This window comes from Myotis myotis, unplaced genomic scaffold, assembly GCF_014108235.1.
Source record: "Myotis myotis isolate mMyoMyo1 unplaced genomic scaffold, mMyoMyo1.p scaffold_m19_p_3, whole genome shotgun sequence".
NCBI lineage: Eukaryota > Metazoa > Chordata > Mammalia > Chiroptera > Vespertilionidae > Myotis > Myotis myotis.
The window spans coordinates 95,525,056-95,538,267 of record NW_023416335.1 but is presented as its reverse complement, the minus strand read 5'-3'; the positions used below and the strand labels follow the sequence as shown (position 1 = coordinate 95,538,267).

At 38.8% G+C, this 13,212-nt stretch overlaps 1 protein-coding gene across 16 annotated transcripts in view; it reads right to left on the bottom strand.

The window, feature by feature from the left end:
* PDS5B (PDS5 cohesin associated factor B) overlaps nt 1-13,212 on the bottom strand; it is a 257,616-nt gene that overhangs the window by 66,786 nt on the left and 177,618 nt on the right. Inside the window, exon 20 of one of the 16 annotated variants that reach the window (XM_036296878.1) lies at nt 12,445-12,523. The exons of the other annotated variants lie outside the window; for them this stretch is intronic. Within the exon in view, the coding sequence (XP_036152771.1) occupies nt 12,469-12,523 (55 nt within the window). The 3' untranslated portion in view covers nt 12,445-12,468. The remainder of the gene's footprint in view (nt 1-12,444; nt 12,524-13,212) is intronic. 16 annotated transcript variants of the gene reach the window in all.

Here is a 13,212-nt window from a genome sequence, read left to right as displayed (position 1 = left end):
CTGTTTCGCTTCTCCTGTTCCTGCTTCAGTTTTCTCTCTCCTTTCTTTTCACTCCTTGTTAAAAACTGATTTTCTTTATCGCCTTTACTGACGCATTACTATCATAGTAGTCTCTGTTGGCTGACTCATATGTCTAATTTCCTCTCCCCTGCTCCAAGACCATGCATCCTTCTCATTTCTATTTCTTTGCTAGTCAACGTTTTTTTCTAGTTGTTTATTTTTTATTTTATGCTTTTGTTTTTCTCTCCTCGCATATTCTCTTCTTCTACTAATAGTTTAATTACTTTCATTCACCAAACCCAGGCCTATCTGCTCTCTATTCTCCTTTTCCAAAAATAGATGAATATATAGATAAAAGGGAAAAACTTTAGACTCAGCTCCCTTCCTTTTTGTCTGGGTGTTTGTTGTTTGCATTTTTTGGTTTAGATGTTGGTTTTGTGGAGTTTTTCCCCACATATGTATATTTTTTCCCCTTCTTTCTTCTAATTTTTCTTTTCTCTCTTACCATTTTTCCTTTTCTCAATATCATTTTTGCACTCTTTCTCTTCCCTAATTCTCTTATCTCTGGTGATTTCCTTAATTTGGGGTTATCGGTGCTGTGAATACATTCGTGTTTTGTTCCCTCTGTGTCATGTCTTGGAGTATTTTGTGCCTTTTGATAAACGTGATAGAAAATGATTCACATAATCAGACAACCTGAGAGGAGCGAAAATGGAGAGAAAAATAAATAGCTCCCATACCAAAGAAAAGGAGAAATCACCAGTAAAGGAAAAAAACAAAATAGAGGAAAGCAATTTGTCAGAGAAAGAATTCAGAGCAATGGCCATAAAGATGCTTAAAAGGATGAAAGACAAATTCAACAATATGTGTAAAAATGAAGAGGAAATGAAGAACAAGGAAGTAGAAATGAGGAATGACATAGCTGCAATAAAGAATGCAATAGAAAGCATCAACTGTAGACCAGAAGAAGCTGAGGATCGCATCAGTGAGCTAGAAGATAAGGTAGGAAAAAACACACAGGCAAAGCAGCAAAGGGAAAAAAACAAAAACAGGAGGAGAGCCTAAGGGAGCTTTAGGACAACACGAAATGAAACAATATCTGCTAGTAGTAGGGGTGCCAGAAGAAGAGGAAACTGAACAAAGAAAAGAAAACCTGTTTGAAGAATATTGACAGAAAACTTCCCTGATATTGAAAAGAAAAATGTCACCCCAAATCAAGGAACACACTGAGACCCAAACAAGATGAACCCAAAAAGACCAACACCAAGCCACATCATAATTAAATTGGCAAACACCACCGACAAAATAAGAATCTTAAAGGCTGCCAGAGAGAGACAGAAAGTTATCTATAAGAGATCTCCTATTAGACTATCAACTGATTTCTCAACAAAAACACATCAGGCAAGACGGGAATGGAGTGAAATATACAAAGGGATGCAAAGCAAGGGTTTGTTCCAAGAATACTATAACCAGCAAGGCTATCATTCAAAATTGAAGGTGAAATCAGGAGCTTCACAGACAGAAAAGGACTAAGGGAGTTTATTACCACCAAACCAGCAATGCAAGAAATTATAAAGGGACTGCTGTAAAAAGAAGAAATAGGGAAGAAGGAACACAAGCATAAAAATTAAAAATGGTGACAAACAAGTATCTATCAATAATAACCTTAAATATAAATGGACCAAATGCCCCAATCTAAAGACATAAGGTAGCTCAGTGGGTAAGAAAACATGACCCATATATCTGCTGTCTACAGGAAACCCACCTCAGAACAAAGGACTCACACAGACTGGTAGTGAAGGGATAGAAAAAAATTTTCAGGCGAAAGGAAACGAAAAAAAGCAAAAAAAAGAAAAGCTGGGGTAGCAAAACTTATATCTGACAAATTAGACCTCAAAGTGAAGGCCAGAGCAGATAAGGGTGAGCAGCTGAAACGGGTAACATACAGCCGAATAGGCAGAGGATATTCAGCTGCGAGACAGTCTGCAGCCAGGAAAGACAGAGAGCTGCCAGAAAAAAAAGGACGGTTGGAGACTGCGGCTAAAACCTCTCCCGGTGCGCCAGCTCAGCAGCGGAGACCGCGCCATCTTGAGTGGCTGTTACCGGCGTCCAGAGATCAGCTACTAACTTGGAAATAAGGGATCTCAAGCAGCATGACTGCGTGAACTCAGACGAGCACTACTTCTTCTCACGGAAAGGTTAGACTTCCCCTAAAGGTGTGGTTTGTAATTCGGGTTAGAGAGAGGACCGCGTGCACGCGGGCGAAATCTGCACCCCACAGAGTCCGCAGCTGTTGGGACCAGAGTGACCCGCGAGTGGGGAAGGGGCCCCACAGGGCTGCTGGCAGAAGGGAACTCTAAAAATAAGACCATAGCTGGACTGGATGTAAAAAAGCAGCCTTGGATTTTGTCAGTGTGCCGGCTGCTTAGTGCCAGGGGCGAGTGGGCCCGCGGAGACTGCGCGCAGACCTGGAAGGTGGAGGCTTGCAAATTTGCACAACCTATCAGGCTCTTGTTGTTACAGTTCCCCTGATATCCGTGCATTTGATTATTAAACCCAGTGCATGGGATTCCCCAGTTGGGGTCATTCGCAGAGCCTGAAGGGGAAAGTTGTTTTTGGGGAGCCTGGGAAACAGAGTGGGGAGTAACTATTAAAGAACAGGCTCTGGGCAGTGGACTTTCCCAAACCAGTTTCAAGTACCATAGAGAAAATAAACCCTACTGATAGAGAGGACTTATAGCCCCGGAGGTCAATCCAGACACACTGCCACCCAGAGGCAGAGCCACGAACTGTCTCTTCTGTAAATACAAATAAAAGCAGTCTGGTAAACAAATACAACCTGCCTTAAAATCAGGACTGTGGTATACGGCACGGAGGGACAGTGTATCGCAGGGAAATTCAAAACTCTCCTGAATGCCTGGCAGGACTAAGGCGTGACAAAAAGAAGAGTAGAAGATCTGAAGCACCCTCACTACTGCACATTTTCATCTTTTTTTTTTAATTCTTTTTTCACCATTTCATTAAGAACCTATTTTATTATTTTGTTTTATTTTTTTTTTCATCACCTGATTTTACCTTTTTAATTACTGAATTTTTTTTAACCAGTATTATTGCTATCATTTTACAATTTATTCAAGTGTCATTTTTTTTTTTAATTTTTCCTTATTTTATTTTGGGAATAGATTTCTACACTCTATTTTCATCATTCCTTTAGCATCATTTCTCTCTATCTCACCTTTACCCTTAAGCCAAAACTCTCTCCCTCACTTTTCCCCTTTTGTTGTCCTGTTTCTCTTACCCTATTCCTGCTTTAGATTTTCCCTATTCATTCTTTTTACCCACTGTCTAAATTTCACCCTACTTATATATCTAATTTCCAATCCCTTGCTCTAAATCCATATACACCTCTCTCTTATCTCTCTTCACTATCCAATTTTTTTTTTCTCTCTCTCTCTGTCGTTTTGCTAGTGTTTGCTTGATTTTGAGTATATTGGTTTTTTTTATGCTTGTTTGGGAGATTGTTTTGTTTTTCATTTTTCTGTTTTGCTTCTTTTTTCTTGCTCTGGTTATTTTTGTGCTTCTGTTTTCCCTTGCCTCGCTTGATATTAGTGGTTGTTTGTAGTTAGCATTAATCTCCAGGGATCTGCTGCTGGAATTCGTTGGGATTAGTTGCGGTTCCCTTAGAGTTTTCTCCCCATACAAATAGCCTCTTCCCCACCTCTATTTCATTCTCTCTCTTACTTTTTTTTTCTTTTTCTTTTTTCTTCTCTCCCTTTTCCCAATCTCATTTCGGCACTCCTTTTTGTTTTTTCTTTTCTCTTTAATCTTTTTCTCTTTTTCCTTCTTTATCCCCTAATTCTCTTCGCTCGGGTGGTCACCTTTATTTGGGGTTATTAATATCGTGAATACATTTATGTTCAGTGCCTTGTACATTGTGCCTTGTTGTGCTGTATTTTGTGCCTTTAAATCAATGCAGCAGAGAGGGAATTACATAACCAAAAACCTGGAGAAGAGAGATCATGGTGAAACAAAGAACCAACCCACATATGAAAGAAAAACAACCATCATCAGAAAAGGAAGTAAACAAAATGGAGGCAATGGAGGCAAGCAACCTGTCAGAGAAAGAATTCAGGGAAATGGCCATAAGGTGGATGAAAACAATGGAAGACTAATTCAACAATATGTGTAGGAACCAAGAGGAAATGAAGAAAAACCAAGAAGAAATGAAAAATGACATCACTGCTATAGAGAACTCAATAGAAAGCATCAACAGTAGACTAGAAGAAGCAGAGGACCGCATCAGCGAGCTAGAAGACAAGGTAGGAAAAAATACCCAAACAGAACAGCTTCTAGAAAAAAAAAATTAAAAAGCAGGAGGAGAGCCTAAGAGAACTCTGGGACAACGCTAAACGAAACAACATCCAAATAATAGGGGTGCCAGAAGGAGAGGAAACTGAGCAAGGAATAGAAAACCTGTTTGAAAAAATAGTAACAGAAAATTTCCCTGATATAGGGGAAAAAAAACTCACACAAATCCAAGAAGCTCACAGAGTCCCAAACAAAATGAACCCAAAAAGACAGACGCCAAGGCACGTAATAATTAAATTGGCAAACACCAACGACAAAGTAAGAATCTTAAAAGCAGCCAGAGAGAGACAGAAAGTTACCTACAAAGGATCCCCATCAGACTAGCGACCGATTTCTCAACAGAAACACATCAGGCAAGAAGGGAATGGAATGAAATATACAAAGTCATGCAAAGGAAGGGTCTGAATCCAAGAATACTGTACCCAGGGAGGCTATCAATCAAAACTGAGGGTCAAATCAGGAGCTTCACAGACAAAAATGGTCTACGGGACTTTATTACAACCAAACCAGCAATGCAAGAAATGCTAAAGGGTCTGCTGTAAATGGAAAAAATAGGAAACAAAGAAGTAACGCAGCGGTAAAGAACAAAAATGGCGACTAACAGGTTTCTATCAATAATAACTTTAAATGTAAATGGATTAAATGCCCCAGTCAAAAGGCATAGGGTAAATGAGTGGATAAGAAAACATGACCCATATATCTGCTGTCTACAGGAAACCCACCTCAGAAAAAAAGACGCACACAGACTGATGGTGAAGATACGGAAAAAGGTTTTTCAGGCCAATGGAAGTGAAAAAAAAGCCGGGGTAGCAATACTTATATCTGACAAATTAGATCTCAAAGTGAAGGACATAAAAAGAGATAAAGAAGGCCACTTCATAATACTAAAGGGAGCAGTCCAACAAGAAGAAATAACTCTGGTAAATATATATGTACCTAATATAGGAGCACCCAAATACGTAAGAAATCTTCTGGAGGAGATCAAGGGAGAGATTGACAGCACTACAATCATAGTAGGGGACCTTAACACCCCATTATCACCACTGAACAAATCCTCTAAACAGAAACTCAGCAAAGAAACATCAATCCTAAATGACTCACTAGATCAGATGGAATTCATTGACATCTTCAGAACATTTCACCCCAAAGCCACAGAATATACATTCTCATCAAGTGCACATTTGTCGTCTTCAAAGATAGACCATATATTGGGTCACAGACAAAGTCTCTTCAAATTCAAGAAAATTGAAATCGTATCAAGCATCTTCTCAGACCACAAAGGCATAAAACTGGAAATCAACTACAACAAAAACAATCCAGAAAAATCAAACACATGGAGACTAAATAGCATGCTATTAAACAACGACTGGATTACCAGTGAGATCAAAGAAGAAATAAAAAACATCATGGCAACAAACGACAATGAAAACACAACAATCCAAAACCTATGGGACACAGCAAAAGCAGTCTTGAGAGGGAAGTTCATAGCTCTACAAGCCTACTGCAAGAAACAAGAAACAATGAGAATAAATGACCTAACTCTACAACCGGAAGAGCTAGAAAGAGAGCAACAAAAAAAAGCCCACTGTAAGCAGAAGGAAGGAAATAACAAAGATCAGAACGGAGATAAACGAAATAGAGAACAAAAAAAACAATACAAAAGATCAAGAAAACCAAGAGCTGGTTCTTTGAAAGGATAAACAAGATTGATACATCTCTAGCCAGGCTCACCGAGAAACAAAGAGAGAGGACCCAAATAAACAAAATCAGAAATGAAAAAGGAGAAATAACAACAGACCCATAGAAATACAAAGGATTGTTAGAAAATACTATGAACAACTCTACTCCAACACACTAGACAACCTGGAGGAAATGGACATACTTCTAGAAAAATACAACCTTCCAAAACTTAATCGGGAAGAATCTAAAAATCTCAATAGGCCAATAACTATGGAGGAAATCAAAGCAGTAATCAAAAGGCTTCCAGCAAACAAAAGCCCAGGGCCAGACGGCTTCACAGGGGAGTTTTACCAAATATTCAAGGAAGAACTAAAACCTATCCTCCTCAGACTATGTCAAAAGATCCAAGAGGAAGGAACACTTCCCAGCTCATTCTATGAAGCCAGCATCACCCCAATACCAAAACCAGATAAAGACAATACAATGAAAGAGAATTATAGGCCAATATCCCTCATGAACATAGATGCCAAAATCCTCAACAAAATCCTAGCAAATCGGATCCAGCAATACATCAGAAAGATCATAACCCATGACCAAGTAGGATTTATCCCAGGGATGCAAGGATGGTACAATATCCGCAAATCAATAAATGTGATACATCACATAAACAAATTGAGAGAGAAAAAACCACATAGTCATATTAATTGATGCAGAAAAAGCATTTGACAAAATCCAACACCCTGTCTTGATAAAAACTCTCAGCAAGATAGGAATTGAGGGATCATACCTCAACATAATAAAAGCCATATATGACAAACCCACAGCCAACATCATAATCAATGGGCAAAAACTAAAACCATTCCCCCTAAAAACAGGAACAAGACAGGGATATGCCCTCTCACCACTCCTGTTGAACATAGTACTGGAAGTACTAGCCGTTGTGATCAGAAAGAAGAAGAAATAAAAGGCATCCAGATTGGAAAAGAAGAAGTAAAACTGTCCTTAGTTACAGATGACATGATACTGTACATAGAGAACCCTAAAGACTCCATCAAAAAATTATTAGACTTAATAAATGAATTCGGCAATGTAGCAGGATACAAAATTAATGCTAAGAAATCAATGGCATTTCTTTACACCAATAGTGAACTTACAGAAAGTGAAACTACAGAAGCAATCCCATTTACCATTGCACCAAAAAAATTAAAATACCTAGGAATAAATTTAACTAAGGAGGTAAAAGACTTATATGCCAAAAACTACAGGACACTGAAAAAAGAGATAGAGGTAGACATAAACAGATGGAAGAACATACCATGCGTGTTCATGGATTAGTAGAATCAACATCATCAAAATGTCCATACTACCCAAAGCAATCTATAGATTCAATACAATCCCCATTAAATTACCAACGGCATATTTCACAAATCTAGAACGAACGTTCCAAAAATTCATCTGTAATAAAAAAAGACCCCGAATAGCTGCAGCAATCCTGAGAAAGAAGAACAAAGTAGGTGGGATCTCAATACCAGATATCAAACTGTATTACAAAGCCACTATTCCTAAAACAGCTTGGTACTGGCACAAGAACAGACATATAGATCAATGGAATAGAATAGAGACCCCAGAAATCGACCCAAACCACTATGCCCAATTAATATTCAACAAAGGAGGAAAGAGCATCCAATGGAGTCAAGACAGTCTCTTCAATAAATGGTGTTGGGAAAATTGGACAGATACATGCAAAAAGATGAAACTAGACCACCAACTCACACCATACACTAAAATAAACTCAAAATGTATAAACGACTTAAACGTAAGACGGGAAACCATAAAAATACTAGAGGAATCCACAGGCAGCAAAATTGCAAACATATGCCGAAGGAATTTCTTCTCTGATAATGCTCCTAGGGCAATGGAAACTAAAGAGAAAATAAACAAATGGGACTACATCAAAATAAAAAGCTTTTGCACAGCAATGGAAACCATCAACAAAACAACAAGAAGACCCACTACATGGGAGAACATATTTGCCAATGATACCACCGATAAGGTTTAATTTCCAACATTTACAGGGATCTCATGAAGCTTAACAATCCAATAAAAAAATGGGCAACGGACCTAGATAGGCACTTTTCGAAAGAGGACATACAGAAGGCCGAAAGACATATGAAAACATGCTCAAAGTCACTGATTATACGAGAGATGCAAATCAAAACGACAATGCATTGTCATCTCACACCTGTCAGAATGGCTATCATCAACAAATCAACAAACAACAAGTGTTAGAGAGGATGTGGAGAAAAAGGAACCCTTCTGCACTGCTGGTGGGAATGCAGACTGGTGCAGCCACTGTGGAGAACAGTATGGAGCTACCTCAAAAAACTAAAAATGGAACTCCCATTTGACCCAGTGATCCCACTACTAGGAATATATCCCAAGAAACCAGAAATGCCAGTCAGAAAGGACATATGCACCCCTATGTTCGTAGTGGCACAATTTACCATAGCTAAGATTTGGAAACAGCCTAAGTGCCCATCAGCAGATGAGTGGATTAGAAAACTGTGGTGCATTTACACAATGGAATACTATGCTGCGATAAAAAAAAAGGAACTCTTGCCTTTTGCAACAGCATGGATGGATCTGGAGAGCATTATGCTAAGTGAAATAAGCCAGTCAGAGAAAGATTAATACCACATGATCTCACTCATTTGTGGATTATAGAGAATAACACAGACTGATGAAAAGGGACAGATCCAAAGACTGAGTGATCAGGCTATCAATCCCCAGAAGGAAAGTAGGGGAGGGCGGGGGTAAGGGGAAGAGATCAACCGAAGGACTTGTATACATGTATATAAGCCAAACCAATGGACATGGACAACAGGGGGATGGGAGCATGAGTGTCCAAGGCGGGGGGGGCGGGGGAGGGAGGTGGTTGGGGGTTAATGGGGGGGGATGAGGACACATTTGTAATACCTTAACTAATAATAATAAAAAAAAAGTGAAGGCCATAACAAGAGATAAGGAAGTCCACTTCATAATACTAAAGGGATCAATACAACAAGAAGATATAACCCTGATAAACATATATGCACTCAATGCAGGAGCACCCACATACATAAAAAAACTCCTGGAAGATATCAAAGGAGAGATTGACAACAATACAGTCATAGTAGGGGACTTTAATAACCCATTAACACCACTAGATAAATCCTCTAAATAAAAAATCAGCAAAGAAACATCTATCCTAAATGAATAACTAGATCAGATGGAATTAATTGACATATTCAGAACATTTCACCCCAAAGATACAGAATATACATTCTTCTCAAGTTCACACGGGACATTTTCAAAGATACACCACATACTGGGACACAGGCAAGTCTTCAAATTCAAGAAGATACAACTCATATCAAGCATTTTCTCAGATCATAATAGCAAAATATTAGACATCAACTACAATAAATACAATGAAAAAAATAACAACAAATACTGATTGGTTTACCAAAGAGATCAAAGTAATAAAAAGCATCCTGGTAACAAACAACAATGAAAGCACAACAATCCAAAATCTATGGTACACAGTGAAAGCAGTCTTGAGAGGGAAGTTCATTGAAAAAAGAGAGAGGAAGACATAAACAAATGAGAGAACACACTATGTTCATGGATTGGTAGAATCAACATCATTAAAATGTCCATACTACCCAAAGCAATCTATAGATTCAATGCACTCCCCATTAAAATACCAACAGCATATTTCACAGACTTAGAACAAACTCTCCAAAAATTCACCTGGAACTAAAAAGGACCCCAAATAGCCACAGCAATCCTGAGAAAGAAGAAAAGTGTTGGAGGGATCACAATACCAGATATTATGCTATATTACGAAGCCACAGTTTTCAAAACAAGCTGGTACTGGCAAGAACAGGCATAAAGACTGTTCTTGAAATAGACCCAATCTATTATGCTCAATGAATATTTGACAAAGGAGGCATGAACATACAAGGGAGTCAAGACAGCCTCTTCAATAAATTCTGCTGGGAAATTTGGTCAGATGCATGAAAAAAAAAATGAAACTAGACCACTAACTTATACCATACACAAAAACAAACTCAAAATAGTTAAAGGACTTAAAATATAAGATGGGAAACCATAAAAATATTAGAAGACTCCATAGGCCAGCGGTCGCCAACCTTTTGGACTTTACAGGTCACCACCAGTGGTCTCCGGACCACCGGTTGGCATAGGATAGCAAAATATCAGACATATGTCATAGCAACATCTTTACCGATACAGCTCCTAGGGCAATGGAAACTAAGGAGAAAATAAACAAATGGGACTACATCAAAATAAAGAGCTTCTGCACAGCAAAAGAAACCATCAACAAAACAATAAGAAAGCCCACTGCATGGGAGAACATATTGCCAATGTTATCTCCAATAAGCGTTTAATCTCCAAAATTTACAGGGAACTCATAGAATTTAACAAAAGGAAGATAAACAATCCAATCAAAAAATGGGCAAAGCACCTAAATAGGTCCTTTTTGAAAGAGGACATACAGAAGGCCGAGAGACATATGAAAACATGCTCAAAGTCATTAATCATCCGAGAGATGCAAATCAAACAACAATGTGGTAACATCTCACACCTGTCAGAATGGCTATCATCAACAAATGACAAGTGCTGGGGAGGATGTAGAGAAAAAGGAACACTCGTGCACTGCTGGTGGGAATGCAGGCTGGTGCAGCCATTGTGGAAAACAGTATGGAGTTTCCTCAAAAAGTTAAAAATGGAACTCCCATTTTACCCAGTAATCCCACTAGGACTATATCCCAAGAAACAGAAAAACCAATCAGAAAGGGTATATGCACCCCTATGTTCATAGCAGCACAAGTTACAAAAGCTAAGATTTGGAAACAGCCTAAGTGCCCATCAGCAGATGAGTGGATTAAAACTGTGGTACATCTACACAATGGAATACTATGCCGTTATAAAAAAGGAACTTTTACAATTTGCAACAGCATGGATGGAACTGGAGAGCATTATGTTAAATGAAATAAGCCTGTCATAGAAAGATAAATATTACATGATCTCACTCATTTGTGGGATATAATGATCAACATAAACTGATGAACAAAAAATAGATCTAGAGAGAAGGTAGCACTGAGCAGACCATCCAAATTCAGAGAGAAGGCAGGGAAGGGGGGATGATTACAGATCAACCAAAGGACTTGTATGCATGCATATTAACATAACCCCGTGGTTGGCAAACTGGCTCACGAGCCACATGCGGCTCTTTGGCCCCTTGAGTGTGGCTCTTCAACAAAATACCACATGCGAGCATGCACGTACAGTGCGACTGAAATTTCGTGGCCCATGTGCAGAAGTCGGTATTTTGTGGAAGAGCCGGTATTTTGTGGAAGAGCCACGCTCAAGGGGCCAAAGAGCCCCATGTGGCATGTGAGCCGCGGTTTGCCGAGCCGCGGTTTGCCGAACCGCAGTTTGCCGACCACTGGCATAACCAATGGACACAGACACTGGGGCAGTGGAGCTTGTCCTCATGGGTGGGAGTGGCCAGGGGGGGTTGTCAATTGGGGAAAAAGGAGACATATGTAATACTCTAAACAAAAAATAAATAAATAAACTTTATTTTTACATACTCACAACTGTAAACCTACTTTTGCCCACCCCTGTATATTATAGAAGAAAAAGATCAGGGAACTTGAGAACATAGCAACAGAAACTATACAAAACTAAACAAGAGAAAAGAAGAAAAAGAAAATAACAGTATGAGTGTCCTGTAAAACAGTATTAAGTAGTAAAAAATACATGTAATCAGTCTCAGAAAACAGGAGGTGAAGAGAGAAAAACAATATTTGAAGAAATAACATCCAAATATTTCCTAGAGAATATGTCATATAATTAAGAAATATAATTAAAATTTTAAGAGTAACCTCTTAAAAAGTAAAATGAAACAACAAAAGTGTGTACCCATTTGGTGGCATAATTGCACTAAGAAGAATCATTCCAAGTAACTTTAAAACACAGGAATAATTTGACTGTATATTCCCAATGTGATATACCCTAAAGACGAAAGAGAACTATCTAACTAAATAAACAACTGTATTTAGGAATAACATCGGTGGTGCTGCTATTCTGAAACTGTTATGTATGTTTTATGGGGTAATTCAAATGAATTATTATGTAATATCATAGTTACCTCAGTATAGGGAAACAAATGTGAAATTGAAGAGGTTCAATAAAAACCTTGTAGACCTAAATTTGAACTGGAATAATCAATATAAACACTCGAGGCAGTTTATTTTCAAAAAACTTTAGCTGTGTCCACTTAATCATCCTAGAAAAATGACCCACATATTAGTTAGCAATTATTACCTTACAGGACTTATTCTCTTAATGCTATTCCCATATTCCAGGTCTCAAGCACAAGATACACAAGATGGGCCTGGAAGATCTTGTCATAAAAGATTGCAAAGAAATTACAAAGATTAGTGGATTGTTCAAAAGGACTCAGGGTTCAACCTAAATAGGCTCTCAGATATACAAAGAGTGGCCAGATTATTATAACCACCTGATGTTTGTAGGCAAATTAGCCGTACACTGCATCATATGGGATATGGAAGCCAAAGGCCTGTTCGAACACTTTTGCTGTCTGCAGTTACCAAGATAAAACGTCTCCAATTTGCACAGGAACACAGGGATTGGACAGTCGAGCACTGGAAAAAAGTCATGTGGTCCGATGAATCACGTTTCCAGTTGCATCATGCAGATGGCAGAGAATTGGCGGAAACAGCATGAAAGTGTGCACCCCACATGCATGAGTACTACCCTTCAAGCTGGTGGGGACAGTGTTATGGTTTGGGGCATGTTTTCCTGGCATGATTTGGGCCCTTGAATTCGTGTGAAACAACGTCTGAATAGCACAACATACCTAAGTATCATTGCTGATCAACTTCATCCTATCATGTTGATGGGGTATCCCAATGAAGAAGGCTTCTTCCAACAAGACAATGTGCCATGCCACGGTGCTCATATTGTGCAGGAGTGGTTTCAAGAACATGAGGGAGACTTTACCTTGCTTAGGTGGCCCCCACAATCACCAGATCTCAATCCAATTGAGCATTTGTGGGACGAAGTTAAAAA